Here is an 18,616-nt window from a genome sequence, read left to right as displayed (position 1 = left end):
AGCACAGGAGAGAGAGGCTCCCTGCTCAGTTCTGGACCCAGCATGGCCCAGAACTCCAAATGCAGGGGGAGTCTTGCTCAGCCCCAGACTACAACATACACAGTACATGAAATCTTTGGGAAAATTAAGTTGTGAAGCCCTAGCAAGTCTCTACGGAACATGTGCAAATTGCAGTTTTTCAGACTCTTAACTTGGCCAAATTTGGGCAGATCATCATATGGATGGCAAAAGGCACATCCCTGATACATAGGCCACCCCTACCAAATTTCAACTCCTTGCTCCAAAGCATGGGGATGCTGGAGTTTCTCAAAATAAAAGGTTGCCTGTATTTTTTTTAAATGGGCAAAAACATGGGTCAATGAGCTGCTTGACCGGCGGGGCTCTGCCAATTACCTCTCCATCCTAGAGCAAACCAAGGGCTACTGGCAGGTCCCCCCAACAAACAAAGCACGGAAGAAAACTACGTTCTTCACACCCTGGAGGCTGTACCAATTTATAATGATGCCCTTCAGCCTACATGGAGCGGTGCGACTTTCCAGCGTCTAATGGACTGGGTACTACAGCCACACGGGGTGTACGCTGCAACATACATAGACTACATCATTTACAGCCAGGACTGGGAAGACCATCTTAAACATGTCATGGCCGTATTGTAGACGTTGAAGGTGGCAGGGTTGATGGTGAACCCAGCCAAATGCCATCCGGGGCAGCAGGAGGTGACATCTCTGGGCTACCGCGTGGGAGGAGGAAAACAAAGACCCCTGGTAGATAAAGGACAAGCCCAGGCAAAGTGCGTTGTTTCTACAACCAAGCAGCAAGTGCACCAGGTTTGGCCTCACAGAGTACTATTGACGATTCTTCCCGGCGTTTGCCATGATCGCAATGCCCCTAACTGACCTGGTGAAGAACAGCGCTAGAAGGTCCCGTGGTCAGCAGCCTGTGAAATGGTCTTCTGGGAAGTGAAGGAGAGGCTGAGCCAGGAACCCGTACTCACCCATCTGGACTTCACCCCTGAGTTCACTCTTCAGATGGATGCCTCAGAAGTGGTCCTGAGTGCAGTGTTGTCCCAGAACATTGACGGGGAGAAGCACCCCACAGTATACCTCAGCAAGAAATTGTTTCCACGAGAGACATCCTACTCAGTCATAAAAAAGGAAGTCCTCCTGGTGAAATGGGCTGTGGATGCGCTGAGCTATTATCTGTGGGGGAACTCCTTCAAACTGGTGACCATGCCCTAGTACGTTGGCTGTACACCATGAAAGACACCAACCCTAGGCTAATGAGATGGTATGTCTTGCTACCGCCCTATAGCTTTGAAATCCTTCACGGGGCTGGGAAAAACATTAAGACCAATTTCTTTTCGGGGAGGGAGAGGGAGGATTTGCCTGATAAAGCCCCACAGCAGAACCTAAGGGGGAGGGTATGTGATAGAGTATATGAACCCCTTACTTGCTGCTAGGCGAGACCCCCCCATCACAGCTATGACCAGTAGGCAGGAGCCTCCTGCCATGTCCCCCAATGACACAACAAGAAATGGCAATAGTACAATGACCAATTCTAGTTTGACTGCCTATATGCATATAACAATCTTTATTGACAAAAGTAAAATTACTCAGACCAGAATCAACTGTGCACTGCAGATATGAATTAGAGACTTTTTAAAAACACAGCCTTGATTGTGAGCTCATAAATAGAATATTATATATAAACTGGTTAAATGAAGTTGAATGAGAATGCTATTCCCCATCCTAGAAAAGTCAACATATAAAACTTGAAATAACACTGAACACTAGAAAAAGAGTAGCAGAAAAAGTTCTCTCCACTTTCCTTATGGACTTCCAAGATTAAACTGATTGCCCTTGGGAGGGTTGTCTTAGGAGTGAGAGGGGAAAGTTTAACATTGATAAGTTTCACAGTAGAGATTCTCTGATTTGTGATCCATTCCAGTTTTCATTTCCTCTTCAGCTGGCTGGCTTTGTTATCTTTGCCATCACAAGAGGAGCAATGCAGAACTGCTACAGTGAGACCATCAGCTGAATGCAGGCAACACTATTGTCACATTTTTGTATTCCAGCTTTTCCAGTTACTTGCTTAGTTCCTGCTCCAAGAAAGCTTCTTCCCACTGGCTAGAGTTATAACATACCAGCTACTTCTGTAGCACGTCTTCTCTATATGCAATCTCTGACTTTATCCACTAGCAAGGACAGTGAACAATAACGGGCACCTTTACTGGGTTGTGCAGTCAGGTGCTTTATCTTTTTCTGACGCTCCAAACAAGTGCTTAAAGCGATCTTCTATACGCTCTGTTCCTGCAGGTCGCATGTCTAAGTAAGAGAGAAAATAGAAAGACTTGCAACTTTCCCAGTTTAGCACATGCTAGAGTACAATTGCTTTGTCTTGTCTAGACTTTTAGAAAGTGTTCAAAAGATTGAGCTAGACTACATGATCCAACCACTACCTTTAAATCCTAGTCTAGACAAGGCGCTTCTTTGATCTTAGCAGTTGGGCTGGGACATGGAATTGTGTGGGGACCTCAGACATTGGGAGATTTGCTGGCAGAAGCGGCAGCAACAAGTTAGATCACACTCACTGAACAGTGGTGACAATGTCAAAACTTGCTCCAGCGACCTAGTACTTCACCACACTGCTGGGGAGTATTGATGGTTTTTCAAACAGCTAATAGTGGCTGCAATGGTGCTGTTAAGATGTAATGCAGGCCACCAGTAAAGGCTTCCCCCACAAAAGGTGGCTGGGTGGAGAAGAGCAGAGAAGCCATTATTTGCAGGCCAAGGTTTGTGGAGACAGGCAGGAAAGAAAAGGAGCAGAGCAAACCAGGGTAGGGGGAATGGGAAAGGAGACATTGCCCAGGCTGCCATCTTTGCAACTGGAGATGGAGAGACTAGTGGCTTGGGTGCAAAACTTGCTCTTGAAACTAAAGGTTAGGCCTTGGAGACAGAAATTTGCTTAAATGCTGCCTCTAGAGTCATGTGGGTGAAACTAGCTCATAGCTCTCTGCATTGGTGGAGGGCCAATGCTGGAGAATTCACTTGGGCTGGCCAGAAGACAAGAATGCCATTTTGTGCAAAGTTTTGAGGTTTTGGCATCTGGTTTTGTTCTAGATTGGGATAAAATACAGATCTTTTGAAACATCTGGCTAAAAACAAGAGTCACCTACCCCAGAGTAGCCAATATTCCAGTTGTTAGGGAACTACTTATGATATGGGAAATTGAGGTTCTTCTATTTCAACAAACTAGCAGTTTACAACAAAGAACTGTTTAATCCAAAAAAATCCCAACCAGGTCTAGAATTCACCCCTTCCAAACCTTTCTGAACTAAAACTACATAAATGAAATAATGTAAATAAAAAAATACAACACCCCCCCCCACTCAGAACCCAATATATCCACTGTACAATTGCACAATATTTCATTTGTCCAGCCTTTCTGCTAATCACTAAATTCAGTTTATACTGCAATAAAAGCTAGCCCAATCTTTCCAATACTTACCCAGTTGAGGTATTCAAGTCCCCCAGTACATATGAATTAACTGTAGCGTGTACCTACACTAGACCTTTCACAGGTCTGGCTAGCCAACCCTTTAACGTTCTACTGAATAGGTGTTCCTAACAGAAACAGTATTGCATTACGCACCTGTAAGTGTGCCTAAGCTTGAATTATCGAAGAAATTTGGACAAGTCAGAGGCAGTGTGTTTGGTGAATCCAGAGGCAGGATTTCTCGTGAAGAAACTTCCTTGGAGGGAGAAGGCATTTGCTCTTTAACTGAACGAGGTGTGGTCTTCCTTGGAGACCTCTGTATCTTTTCCCGAGTGGTGTCTCTACAGGATTCTGCTCTCATTTTTAGTGCTCTCTCTTTCCATTTGGTTAGTTCTTCTTTTAGCTGAAGCTCATTGCTTAAAAGGAGAAAATGATAAAAGTGTAAACTACTGGAAGCATGACAATACAAGTTCCCTCACACTGCCATATCAATGTGTCCTGAGCCTGACTTCAAGGGACAATCTCTAGAATCAAAGCAGTTAACTCTCCATACCCATTCAACTTTCTGCTGCAAAACTGCTGAACAGATAACCAATTACTGCCAACTCATGTGAGCAAGTTTATATTAAGAAGGGAAGCCAGCTCCTTTCCTAAGGTGTAAGGAAGAGACTGAATGATAAAATGTCACCACTGGTGGTATCCGGATTCAAACCGCTGAGGTGTGAAAGGCACAAGTCCCCGGCCACAAAGAGAAGAAAGTTCATCAAACAAATGGATCTTTCAAAATTTCTCATTTCTAGGATTCTCCCCAGAAATATGAACTCTTACCGCATTTGGTTATAAATCAAACAGCAAGTATAGTAATGTATGCAGTTAAATCAGAAACGACATTCTAGACTCTGATGATCAGCTTTTTAAACTTACCTTACTAGAAGGTCATTGTTTTTCTTCAACTGCAGGTTTTCTTTCTGTAATTTAGCTTGTTCAGATTTTAAAATGAGCATTTGTGTGCTCTGCACAATCCCACTTCCACCACCACAAGTCAGGGGTATATGTGATTCCTGAGGAACATCTTTTCCTGATATTACTGGGGAAAAAATTATTTGAATATATATTAGAAGCTATTATTTGCTATATCTTGGACAATACAAAAATCAAGTAAAGTTGACCTTCATAAAGTAAATAAAGTAGTGTTCTATGACTAGAAAATTATATTAAAATTCCCTTTTGGGATTAAGTGTTCACTGTACAGGTTACAAATACGGTTACAACAGCTTCAACCTTTCTATACAGGAATTCACACAGACTGCCAGTTACCTAGTATAAAATTCAAATGGTTCTCTAGTAAATCAGATGATCTAATAAATTTAACTGACAAATCCAAAATACAGTAATATTATATCAGTTATGGTTAGAAGAGATAACCATAATACCTAGTTCATAGAATTATTCAGTAATAGCTCTTAAAGCACTTTACAAAAAGAGGAAAGAATTGTTATTCCCCTTTTACAGGTGGGTAAGTTGAGGCCTAGAGAGAGCAAGTGATTTGCTCAAAGTAACCCAGTGAACAAAGCCAGAAACAGAACCCAGGTCTTTCAAGTCACAGCCCAGTGCTCTATCTACTAGGCCCCACTGTCTCACATCTTGATATAGTGAGGATTCCCTTTTGCCTCTAGTTTTGCAAAAGCTATACAAACTTGCCACGAACTGTGTACCACTCTGTCCAGGAGTGTTTGATGAAAGTGTAGGGCCAATTATAGAAATAGCCAGACACGTCCTTCAGATATGACAAGCAAAAAAAAAAAAAAATTAAAGGTCTGCACTTTCATACCTCGTCACTGCTGCAGTCACATACGGAAGAACTCTAAGCACTAAATTACTGTGATTTCCAGAGTTAACGAGTGGGGTGTGAAGAGCTCTCTCATTACACCTCACCTACCATATGTCCCAAAGAAAGTCCTATCCCTCCTTTAACCAACTGTGGACCAAAGACTAACATTTTTCTATCTAGTGCTTTATGTACAACCCACAGCCTCAATTCTATGTATGTATTTTTTATTTACCAGTAACATCTTGTTCTTGCTGTGCTCTTCTCAGTTCTTCTTTTAATTTTCTTAACTGTTCCTCTTTGTGTTCTGCAAGAGCTTTTGTAGTAGCAATTCTGCATAAGGAAAAAGAGGAAGCCACTATTTTAGCAGTTTGCCATTGTGTAATTCTGCAACATTCTGCAGTTTTAATTTGTCTGTTCTTCTCCAAATGAGAAATCAAACAGCAACAGGATCCAAATATACTGATAAAATAGCAAAACATATCAGAGCTAAGAAACTTGAACTCTTCACCAAGGAAACACAAAATATTTAATTTACACAGCCCCTCACCCCCCACCCCTTATGACAAAATGGCTCTATAGTTTCTGGGTAGATTAAAGACACTCAGAGCTCTCTTCAAAACCATGCTTGAGCACCAAATATCCAATAAGGTTTGTATTTTCAGTGCAGTTTCTACCTATTCCTGGGAGATATCTGAAGTGTCTAGGTAGGATGTTTGAAACAACCTGTATAAAAAACTACTTTTAAACATCAGATCTTATGCTTTCCAAAAAAATAACTTGGAAATTACAGGATGCATAGTACAGTAAAAAACTTAAACTTACTCCTGTTCAAAAATTCTGGATTGCTTCATTCTTTCCATGTCAGCTTTCACCAACTGAGTTTTGAGATGATCAATTTCTTCTTTATATAATGTGGCACCTTTATCTAATTTCGCCTAATATGTTGGGTGGGAGAAAAGAGGAGATCTAGTGATAAGAAAGTTAGATCTCTTAAAGTTAATTAGGGATATTTGAATACCATCTTGCAGAGGCAATACTCTTATTCTAATGATATAACTTTACTCCTGAGGGCATTCTGTGCCAAAAAATTAAAATTCAGCGCACAATATTTTAAAATTCTGCAAATTTTGTCAAATAAATGTGGAGGCTCCAGCATGGCATTGGGGAGCACAGGCCACTGTCTGCACAGAGGTGGGAGATCACTGTGCAGCTCCCTCCCCTCCCCGGGGACATGGACTCAGCAGTGAGTGTACACCCAACCCTGACAGTGCAAGGACCGGGCCTGCCCCAGAAACACCCCGGGGCCCTGCCCCTCCGTGCCAAGTGCATCAGGTGTGGGCAGGCAGGCTCAGCAAGACAGGATCCAAGTGTGGAGGGGCTTAGTGTGGGGGGGATCCAGATATGGGTTAAGAGGGTTCTGTGTAGGGCAATCTGGGTGCAGGTGGCTCAGTGGGGTTCTGGGTGTGGAAAGGATCTGGATGCACAGGGGCTTGTTGGGGGGTTCTGAGTGCAATGGTAATGGGACTTTTCAAGGGGGTCCAGGTGAAGGTGGTTAGGGCTCAGCGGGGGGGAGGAGGGGGAGTGTCTGGGTGTGAGGGGGATAGAGCTCAGTAGGGGGATCTGAGTGTGGGTGGCTTGTCGGGATGGTCCAGGTGCAGAGGGAGTGGGGCTCCTCAGGAGAGGTTTTGAGTGCGAGGGGGAGGGGAAGGCTCCGCGGGAGGGTCTAGGTATGAGGGGGTCTGGACAGGGGATGGGGGAGCAGCTCCCTGTACAGGAATGAGTGCAGGAAGCGGGGGTGGAGAGAGAGTTTGCAGAGCTTCCTGCAGCCAGGGAAGAAATCTGGGGGTGCCGTGCAGGGGAAGTCCCATCCTCCCCAGCACAGCCTAGCTGCTGAGCCCGGCGCAGGGTAGGAGCCACCAGCTGGGTCTTCCCCAGTCCGCCTCCTGCCCCACAGTGATTTACCTCTTTGCCGGCTGCCCTGGACACCTGAAACATACTACTGGGGAGGGTTGCATGACTGCTCGTGGCCTCCATTTGCTTCCCATCAGAAAGTCATTTTCTGTGGGGAAGCAAATAAATCTGTGGGGGACATAAATACTGCACATGCGCAGTGGCGCAAAATTCCCCATGGAGTATAACTTGGGTTCCAAGCTTGGTCACTCGCTGCTGCACCAAAAATGTCTGAAGATACAGGCTAAACCATAGGAAAAGAATGCATCACTTCAATACCATATAGTGCAACAGATTGGCTTCCACATGTTGGCCTTCAAGAACCTTCTCAGATTTCCTCCCAGCTCTCAAGTGGAAAATAGGAGTGACATTTCGCTTAAACAACTGAAATTTTACAATGAAACATACCTTGAAAGTCTGTTTCTCTGTTAATGCATTTCTAAGACACTTCTCCGTCTCATTTAATTTAGCCTGAAGTTGGTTAAGTTCACTTGCAGCAGCTTTCATTTTAATCTCTGTTTGTAACATGGCTATTCTTTCTTCCTTCTCCTTGACATTTTTTCCTGCTTCATCTACTGCATTTTTCAGCGTTTGGATTGTTGTTTTCATAATCTTGAGAAAAATATCCAGTTATTAGAAGTTATCCTAGCAATTACAACTACATTTGACAGGCTTGTCAGCTGTATTAGAGGCCAAGGAAATAAAATGTCGTCTCATTCTGCAGTCTCCAGGGCTGTCAGCATGACATTTTCCCAGATATTCCGGCGTGCTCAAAACTTTAGAAAACAAGTGCATCTGACAACTGATTATAACCTATCAGCTACCCAATTGTCCCACACTCATTTAAGATTCTTGCAGATGTACCAGATATCTTCATTTCTTCACTATAGTCAAATACCTAGTCATTTCTACTAAAAGTTTATGAACTGATGGATCACCCATGTGATTATCTAGTTTCCCAGTTCAGTCCTGATCCAATAGGACCTTTCTGAATTATTCTTTGAAATAAAGGACATTTAATTCTTTAATTTTGGTTCTGAGTTCTGTGCCAATCCCTAGTCTAACACACATAAAGACTGTATGACCACATGTAGCCTTACAGCCTTCGCACAATTAGGCACAATATTTTAAAAATATTTAAACACATTTGAAATGCTCTCAGTTGGTTCATATTCATATACACTATTGTAAATCTAACCTGTAGCCACAGTGTCAACTCTTCACATTCTAAATAAGACTGCTTTAATTTATTTTTGGATAATGAAACAGCTACAAAAAAGTTAAGTGTAGTCTGGGCCAGTGGCGTGTATAGCACAGTTTTATATTAATTATCTAGTCTCTTATTTTCTTAGGTTTTTTTTTTAAACTCAGTTTAAAGTATCCTGTGAAATTTCTCTGCTTCGTTTACAGGTAGTTTTGCATGTCTGTTGATTTAAATTGATTAACATATCAGATTATATACCTTTATATCTTGTTCTGTGGCTTTTAATTGGTTACAAAGTCTATAGTTTTCTTCTTCTAGTGCAAGATTAGCAACACCACAAGGTGCCAGCTGTTCCTTAATTGTCTTCAGTTGTTCAAGTAACTCCTCAGTTTTCCCTTTTCTTTGTTTCAGTTCAATTTCTGAGTCCTTGCAATAGTTGGCAGTTCTGGTATCCATCTCTGATGAAGTTTGAAGGAGTGTCTGCAAAATTAAATAGGCCATGAATGTAATTGTAAAGCTATTAGCTTTTAGAATCCAGCCACAAATAAAATACCATAAAGATGTATGCTAAGAAACCAACCCAAATATTTAACTTGTCAGAGTACGTACATCCAGTTGTATGGAAATAGCAAAATAATTATGCAGGAAACGGACTCTTTGAAAAGCAGTTAAATGTATGCATTTAGAATATATTAATTTCTAATATACAAGATGGGAGCCAGTTCTGAAGACCTTCCTGAGGTACAAATTGGACTTCCAGATTCGGGTGATTCTCTTCAAGAACCTTAAAAATTTGGGGTGGCGGGGAAGAACCCAGAACTTCCTGTCCTTAAACTTTTACTCCCACTAACATAGTTTGAGTTTTTTAGGGTAGGAAAGGTATGGAAAAGAGAAAAAAATTAACAAAGTTTTACCAGATTATTGTATCAAGTCTTGAAGTAGTGTTGGAGAAACAAGAAAATAGTATCCTAGGTGAAGAGTTTGAAGAAACAGAAGTGACTGGATCAAGCCCTAAAGCTGTGCAAGCAAAGTCACATGTATGCACACTGGTCATGCACGACTTCAATAGGCGACTTTTCCCTGAATTTCCAAAGGGCTTTGGGTCAGGCCCTTAAATGAGCCAAGATTTTGCCTCCCCCTAATCATATGACCTGTAAACTATACTTATTCCTGTAAAATGCATATGAATTATTACATGTAGCTAAACTGTCTTAAATCTCTGGAGATTTTAAGTCTCAGCCATATTAAACCATGACATTTAATACAGAATGCATATTTCTAAATGCAACTGTCACTTAGATGGAATAGCTTTACGTGTAAGTTCATTTTCGTTTGGCTCCTATATAGAGTATAGTGTTACACTGGACCGCAACTTATAGAACAGGGGTGGCCAACCTGAACCTGAGAAGGAGCCAGAATTTACCAATGTACATTGCCAAAGAGCCACAGTAATACATCAGCAGCCCCCCCATCAGCTCCCCCCAGCCCCCAGCCCACCAGCAGCCCCGCCGATCTGCGCCTCCCCCTCCTGCCCTGCACCTCCTGATCAGCTGTTTCGTGGCGTGCAGAAGGCTTGGGGGAGGAGCAAGGGCACGGCAGGTTCAGGAAAGGGGGCAGGAAGGGGTGGAGTGGGGGCAGGGCCTTGGCAGAGCCAGCGGTTGAGCAGTGAGCACCCCCTGGCACATTGGAAAGTTGGCACCTGTAGCTTCAGCCCCGGAGTTGTTGCCTATACAGGGAGCTGCATATTAAACTTCTGAATAGCCGCACGTGGCTCCGGAGCCACAGGTTGGCCACCCCGTTATAGAACATCTTTTCATGCTGTTTAAGACACAAAGTCAGTTACAGTTTCAGATAGAAGTCATCATGGTCTGACAAAAGTCTTCAGCAGACTAGCTCCAACAGAGAATTGGTAGTATCGCTGCTGTAAGCCCCATTTAGGAGTTATAGTGCATAGCTATGGAAACATCTCTGGTATGTAGAGGTGCCTGGGCTTAAGGAACAACACGTGCTCTGAGCACTGACTATTACAGACTTTTTTTAAAAAATACCCTTCCCCACCCCAATTACAGAGTAAAAAGCACAGAAACTGAGAGAAGAAAGTTCATGGGAGGCAGGGGAGAAATTTTTTTTCTGAATGAAAAATCTTTAGGGCTCCATCTGGCCTGAAGGTCAGTATGGACCAAGAACTTGCAGAGGGCACCACTTTTAGATGTGTGAGAAAAGCCGAAAGGAAGAAACAAAAACCCTGTAAAACTTCTAAGTAGAGCTTCACTTTACAGCTTAGTACAATATGAAGATACTACCAGAAATTAGATGCTTTGCCTATACACAATATACAAATACTTGTTAACACAAGAATACTCACAGAAAAAAAATATCTGGTCGGTTTATAGATTTCAGAGCTATGTTAAAAGACAAGTTGAATGATGTACTGTTATAGCAGGAACTTTTACCTTGACTTTAGGTGTCCAGAATTTAATCATTCGTAAAAGCCTCTCATTGTCTTGCTTTATTCCATCTTTAATTTTTTCTACATCACAATAATTTCCTGAACATGTTTCCAAAAACTGCATTGCTTCTTTTCTAGCACTCTCTTCCTGTTGTAACTCAGCCTCTATACTGAGAAGCTCAGTTTCTATTTCTGACATGTCTCTGAGAATGTGCTGCATTAAAAAAAAAAAAAAAATGAAAACAAGCGATTTACCAATTTGATTGCACTACACTAGTTTTCAGCAACTGAATGGTTCAAATAACTTTACTTGCAATATTATTATAGTAATTTTTTAAAAAATTGTTAGTAAACACTGTATTTGCTATATCTTACACTATAATGTTGTATATGGAATATTTCTTAGCTTCTAGTTACCCTATATTTGAAGTATAGATTCAAAGTTTATTTTACATTCAACCCCCTTTGTTAATAGCATAAAAAAAAATCCTTAACTTAATGGCACACTTGTGCAGTTAAACGGTGTATATATATATATATATATATATATATATATATATATATATATATATATATATATATATATATATATATATATATATATATATAATTTAAAATAATCAAGCAAGAGATTTTTACAAATGGAGTTGTAGGTGCTTTACAAGACCAACATAGAGAGATCCCCAGGCTGAATATCTTGCATATAAGCTCACTTAGTGTGTCACTTCATAAATAAATTGCAAATTTAATTCTGATCAGATCAGAAAATTAAGATAAAAGAGATTAATTATATTTAAAAGTGAAGGTTAGTGTCAATTATTTTCCTATAGCTTACTAAAGTACGAGTCACCTGCAAATAAAAGCAACTCCACAGTGAAGTAGCACATCCATGTTGTGATATTTCCCAAAATATAAATATTGACGTTTATTTCAGTCAAAAAATATACTGAGTGCTACCTCGATGTGAAGGTCCAACTTCTGCTGCAGTTCATGGATGTTTAACTCTTGGTAAGCTGTTTCATCCTGTTTCAAACAAGTTTTCTTGAGACACCGAATCTGAGACAGTAGCTCATTCTGTTTTCTCTTCTCATCAAGCAAATCCATTTCATGGTTGTTAATGGTAGTATAGTGTTCTGCCTTCTTCCGGCAAACACGGCTGAACAGAAACTGTTGAATATGAAAAGGTCATCATTAAAGGATACCTTGCATCTAGATAAGATTCTAGACAGCTGTGTAGCACTTCATGCATATGCAAAAATTTTAAAAGCAATGTATAGTAAGAGGCCTAGTAAAAAACCCTCATCTCAATTATTTCCACATTATGTTTGTAAAGAATATATTTTTCATAGCTCTCGAAAATCTCAAAGGGTTAAGGGCATTTGGACTAGAATGACTAAGATACTAAACTAGTGGTGGGAACATATACTACATAGCTTGCAATCAAACCAAGAGCAGAGTTTGGACCCAGGCAAATTAAAATACCTTGATTTCAGAGGAGTTACTCTAGATTCACACCAATGTAATCAAGTGAAAATCTGATGTATTCATTTTATGACATCTAGTATGGCCATAATCTGCCAGGTTTAAAGTTTATTTTTTAAATGGCTGAAACTATTACATACACACAAAAGTGCCCCCAAAGCAAATAAACGAAGGAAGACTATAAAAGGAAAAAAGGACCAACAATTATTATGAACAGTTAACAAGAACTTAAACATACGACTCCAAAAATGCAAATGCTGATGTGAAGTTATGAGATCAGACTCTATGGAACATTTGTTTAATTTCTTAGCTAACAAACATTTACAAAAAGTGACAGCTGTACAGTCTCAGGCCTAGTGAAGGTTTTGTTTTCTTCGAATTACTGTCACCAGTAACAGAAAATTGCCTGGAATCACTACTATAAAGACCCAGAAGAGAATTAACATGTTAAACTACATTTACTGTACCTATTTACATGATAGAGCCTGATCTACTCAGATGGTAGACCTCCTCTCCTTCCCCCATTCCTTTTCATTTTAAGTGATTAAGAATGAATGCAGTCAATCACTCAACTGCAAGATGGGTGAGGGTTGCAAGTATCCAGAAACGTTAAAGCTACCCAATAAAGGTCTCAAATCAACACCTGCCATGGGACAAGGCTATGCTATGAAAGCAACCTGTATTTTGAAGAGGTTTACATAATGATCCACAATTCTACTTCTGGAGCATCTAGCATACAGATCAAGTTTTCTTTGACCAGTTATAACTTTTTAAAGAAACGTTAAGGGTATTAGACTATTCAAAGTAGCTGAACTATATTCAGAGTTTAAGGCCAATTCTATAGTCCTTAATTAGCCCCATTATATAGGGCAGCAATTACATATCAGTTTACATTGCACACCCTATATATGTTCTGCAATAACTGCATACAGCAGGACAGGTTCAGGAATGAAGCTCAACAGCAATACTACATATTAGTTAGGGATTTCTTCACAACCAGAGTGCTCCATGAGCACTTGTGTTAGTATGCTGGCTATAATGTAAAAGCAGAGCTACATGAAGCCCTCCACACAACCACTGTTTGAAACTTGTACCTTAAGTTTGTTCAACAAGCTCTGGAGATGATTGCTTATTTTCTCATTTTCAGTTTGAAGCCTTTTGACTTGTTTAGTCTGTTCAGGTGAAAGGTGTGTCAGCATCCCAGCTATTAGTGCTTGCTGACTGCTGAGTTCACTTTTCAGATTTAGAGACACTGTAGTGAGACACTCATATTTCTTTTCCATCATTAGGAATTTCTCCAGAAGCCCCTGAGATAAGGAGAAATGGAATCAGCCACAATAAAGAATAAAGCATCCTTGAAGAATATTTTACAAAGTGATCAATGATTGGATAAAGCTTTAACAGCCCATCAGACTCCAGGTGTTCTCTAGGGAATTTATTGGTCTTATAATGTTAAGAGAAATAACTATGGAGTAAGATTCCAATCACTACTCACCACAGAAGGAAATGGGATGCAAATTAGATCAGACAGTACAAAGGCAGAGAGTTTGGTAACTCTTCAAAAGAGCCAGAGCCCCAGACTCAATTATATGCTTTCAAATGAGGTCAAGTTGTTTCCATGACTTAGACTCAAGGAACTTCATACCTCTGCTGGTGCCCACTCCTCCCCACACGCTGAACTATCAAATATGTTCAATGTATTTTTCAGGACACAGTGAACATTTCAAGAAAGTGCACTGAATCAAAGTTTGCTAACTGGTATTGTCTCCTTCCTTGTCTCTGGTTACAATAAGTTACATTTAAACAAGAGGTTAGATTCCCCAATACTTCAATCCCCCAGAGAAAACACAGGAATTGCCATATTAGACCATTACCCTGTGTCTAACATGGCTAGTGCCAGACACTCCAGAGGTATGTGCAAGAAACCCTAAAGCAGGCACTTATGAAATAACTTGCCCATAGGGAAGTTTCTTCCTAATCCCTATTAGATGTTGTGTTATGTCATAAAGCATGAAGGATATTTCCCTTTCAAATCTTTAAAACAAAAATCTTAACACTAGATGTTTGCACTAACCATACGAACATCCAACCCTTTGACTACTAATGAACTCCTGGCCCCAATGACATTTTGTGGAAATGAATTGCACAAGCTAATTATGTGTAGTGTTAATTTTACCAAAAGAGGGATTGTATGTATACCAATACTGATATCAGATATCCAGTGTTGTAATAGTTGAAAAATTACCAACATTCAAGAAAGTGTACAAAAAGTCTTCAGGACATGGGTGCTAGGAAGAAGCTTCTCCCATTGGTTAGGTTATTCAATAACGACCTACCGCAAGCTTTCTTATCCTTTTCTCAAAACAGTTGGAGACTGTCAGTCAGGGTCCTGGACTAGCTAGACCAGTGGTTCTCAAACTTTTGTACCGGTGACCCGTTTCACACAGCAAGCCTCTGAGTGCGACCCCCCTTATAAATTAAAAACACTTTTAATATATTTAACACCATTATAAATGCTGAAGGCAAAGCGGGATTTGGAGTGGAGGCTGATAGCTCGCGACTCCCATGTAATAACCTCGCAACCCCTGAGCTAGACCAATGGTCTAACCCAGTATGGCAATTCCTATTTTCCTCATCAGTTATAAATTGATTGTATTTCAGTTTCATTGAATGTTCCCTTGTTCTTGTATTATGAAAAAGGATGAATAGAAGTACCCAAGTTTACTTAATTTATATAATTTGTTATTCTCTCTCTCTCTGGACCATCTTATTCATCAGTCTTTCATTCTCACTCTCTTGGAATCATAGAATATCAGGATTGGAAGGGACCTCAGGAGGTCATCTAGTCCAACCCCCTGTTCAAAGCAGGACCAATCCCCAGCTAAATCATATGGAACCTTTTCCATTCCTCATTCTCATCACCTGTTTAGGCTCTTGTTTCTATTTTATCTTTTTGAGAGATGGGGTGACCAAAAAAGGACAGTTACCTGTTCTGTAACTGGCGTTCTTCGAGTTGTGTTGCTCCTGTCTATTCCACAGTAGGTGAGCGTGCTCGCCACGTGCACTGGTGCCGGAAGTTTTCCCTTTAGCAGTACCCGTACTGGGGGAGCACCGCGGTGACCCCTGGAGTGGCACCTGTATATTGCGCTATAAAGGGAGCTACGGGCTCCCCCCACCCTCGGTTCCTTCTTGCCGAACAACTCCAACAGAGGGGAAGGAGGGCAGGGTGTGGAATAGACAGAAGCAACACATCTCGAAGAACGCCAGTTACGGAACAGGTAACTGTCCTTTCTTCTTCGAGGGATTGCTCCTGTGTATTCCACAGTAGGTGATTCCAAGCCATATCTGTTGGAGGTGGATAGGAGTTCATGATGGTTCGGGACGAAGTACCGCCCTGCCGAACCCGGCGTCATCCCTAGACTGGGAGACGATCGCGTAATGCGAAGTAAATGTGTGAAATGAGGCCCACGTGGCCGCCCTACAAATGTCCTGGATGGCGACGTAGGCAGCTGATGAGGCCTGAGCCCTCGTAGAGTGTGCCCTTACAATTGGTGGCGGGGGAATCCCTGCCAAATCATAACACGTGCGTATGCACGAGGTGATCCAGTGGGAAAGCCGCTGGGTGGAGATGGGTTGCCCCTTAGCCCACTCGGCCGAGGCAATAAAGAGTTGAGAGGATTTCCGGAACGGCTTAGTCCGATCCAGATAAAAAGCCAACGCCCTACGCACATCGAGCGTGTGGAGGCAGCGTTCCTCGTTAGAGGAGTGGGGCTTAGGACAGAGCACGGGGAGGAAGATGCTCTGCTCCATATGGAAGGCGGAGACCACCTTCGGGAGGAATGTCGGGTGTGGGCGGAGCTGGACTTTATCCCTGTGGAAAACTGTATAGGGGGGTTCTGAGGTTAAGGCCCTGAGCTCCGAGACACGTAGGGTCGACATGATCGCCACTAGGAAGGCCACCATCCACGAGAGGTGCATCCAGGAACACGTGGCCAGGGGTTCAAAGGGGGGTCCCATGAGACGGGACAAGACCAGGTTGAGGTCCCATTGCGGCACGGGGGGCCTAGCGTACGGGAACGAACGGTCAAGGCCCTTCAGGAAACGGGAGGTCATCGAGTGGGAGAAGACCGAGTGGCCTTGCACCAGCGGGTGAAAGGCCGATATGGCCGCCAGGTGCACCCTGACTGAGGCAGGTGCCAGTCCCTAGGCCCTAAGGGATAAGAGGTAGTCCAGGATAAACTGGAGAGATGCAGTGGAAGGGGACACTCCCCACTCACTCGCCCACCTGGAGAACCTGGACCACTTCGCCACGTACATCTGACGCGTGGACGGCTTCCTGCTTTCCAGGAGGACTCGCCTTACCTGCTCCAAACACCGATTCTCCTCATCATTCAGCCATGGAGCAGCCACGCTGTCAGGTGAAGCGCTGCCAGACTGGGATAGAGGAGGCGCCCCCCGTCCTGGGAGAGGAGGTCCGGGCGGAGCGGCAGCGCCCTCGGGGGGGGGGGGGGGGGCGCTAAGCGGCGTAGGAGGGGCCCATACCAGTGCTGGCAGGCCCACGCCGGGGCTATGAGAATGACTCTCGCCTTGTCCACTTTCACCTTCTGAAGGACCTTGGCGATGAGGGGGAATGGGGGAAAGGCATAGAGGAGCTGGCCCGACCAGCTCAGGAGGAACGCGTCAGAGAGTGCGCCTTCCGTTACCCCTCCCCTGGAGCAGAACCGGGGGCAACGCCAGTTCTGACGAGTTTCAAACAGGTCGATCTGGGGAGCTCCCCACTCTTGGAAGAGCCAGTGAGCGACCTCCGAGTGGAGTGACCACTCGTACTGGGGGGAGAAGACCCTGCTGAGGTGGTCCGCTTGTGTATTGCGGACACCCGGAAGGTGAGCCGCCCTCAGGGAGATATCGTGGGCTATACAGAACTCCCATAGGTTTAGGGCTTCCCGGCAGAGGGCTAGGGAGCGAGTCCCGCCTTGCCTGTTGATATAGTACATGGCGGCGGTGTTGTCCGTGAGGACTCTGACCACCTTGCCGCAGAGGTGCGTGAGGAACGCCACGCACGCCAACCGAACTGCCTTGAGCTCCTTGACGTTCATGTGAAGGGGCAAGTCCGGGGCTGACCACGTTCCCTGGGTTTGCATGTCCCCCATGCGGGCTCCCCAGCCCAGGTCCGAAGCATCAGACATCAGGTCTATGGACAGGTTGGCCTCCGTGAAGGGAACCCCTTGCAACATATTGCTCGGGCAGGACCACCATAGGAGGGAAGCGAGTATCGGGGACGGGACCGTGAGAACCTTGTCCAGACCGTCCCGAGCTTGGGAGAACTGGGAGGCCAGCCATAATTGGAGGGGCCTCATACAAAGCCTGGCATGGCGGACCACATAAGTGCACGCCGCCATGTGTCCCAGAATCCGAAGACACGCCCTCGTCGTGGTCACCGGGAAGGCAGTGACCGAGGCAATGAGATCCCTTAGGGTCTTGAACCTGTCCAGGGGGAGAGAGGCTGTGGCCCTGGAGGAGTCCAGCAGGGCCCCAATGAACTCTATGCGCTGAACGGGCACTAACGTTGATTTGGTCTCGTTCATGACCAGGCCTAGATCGGCGCATGTCAAGAGGAGCAGCTCTACGTGGGACTCCACTTCAAAACGGGACTCCCCCTTGAGGAGCCAGTCGTCCAGGTAAGGGAAGATTTGTACGCCCTCCCGCCTGAGGTAGGTCGCCACCACAGACATACATTTCGTGAAAACCCTAGGAGCCGTGGATAGCGTCTGTGTCCCTCGAAAATATGGACATGAAAGTACGCATCCTGGAGATCCAGCGTACCAGTCCCCCGGGTCCAGGGAGGGGTAATAGAGGCCAGGGACACCATGCGGAACTTGGAACGGGTTAGAAACCTGTTCAGGTTGCGCAGGTCCAGAATAGGCCTGAGACCCCCTTTCGCCTTCGGGATCAGGAAGTACCGGGAGTAGAACCCTTTGCCCTGGAACGGAACCGGTACCCTTTCCACCGCCCCTAGGTGGAGCAACCGGTCCACCTCCTGACGCAGGAGTCCCCCGGGGGCCATCGTGGATGGCAGGTGATTTGACGGGGGTGAGGTGAACTGCAACACGTAGCCCTTGGAGATAGTACTGAGGACACATTGGTCCGAAGTTATGCGGGACCACACCCTGAGGAAGGCAAACAATCGGTTGCAGAACACAAACTT

General features: G+C 43.8%; 1 protein-coding gene across 1 annotated transcript in view; it reads right to left on the bottom strand.

The window, feature by feature from the left end:
• Positions 1 to 2,226: 2,226 nt before the first annotated feature.
• Positions 2,227 to 18,616, bottom strand: part of CENPE (centromere protein E) — an 82,777-nt gene continuing 66,387 nt past the window's right edge. Inside the window, exons 37-46 of the mRNA XM_065405362.1 lie at positions 13,506 to 13,718; positions 11,887 to 12,096; positions 10,934 to 11,143; positions 8,739 to 8,960; positions 7,685 to 7,888; positions 6,149 to 6,261; positions 5,559 to 5,656; positions 4,420 to 4,582; positions 3,652 to 3,911; positions 2,227 to 2,324 (exon numbers count right to left, since the gene is read on the bottom strand). Of these exons, the coding sequence (XP_065261434.1) occupies positions 2,227 to 2,324; positions 3,652 to 3,911; positions 4,420 to 4,582; positions 5,559 to 5,656; positions 6,149 to 6,261; positions 7,685 to 7,888; positions 8,739 to 8,960; positions 10,934 to 11,143; positions 11,887 to 12,096; positions 13,506 to 13,718 (1,791 nt within the window). The remainder of the gene's footprint in view (positions 2,325 to 3,651; positions 3,912 to 4,419; positions 4,583 to 5,558; positions 5,657 to 6,148; positions 6,262 to 7,684; positions 7,889 to 8,738; positions 8,961 to 10,933; positions 11,144 to 11,886; positions 12,097 to 13,505; positions 13,719 to 18,616) is intronic.

The sequence above is a fragment of the Emys orbicularis genome, chromosome 5, assembly GCF_028017835.1.
Source record: "Emys orbicularis isolate rEmyOrb1 chromosome 5, rEmyOrb1.hap1, whole genome shotgun sequence".
Lineage (NCBI taxonomy): Eukaryota > Metazoa > Chordata > Testudines > Emydidae > Emys > Emys orbicularis.
This window is presented reverse-complemented; position numbering and strand designations above follow the sequence as displayed.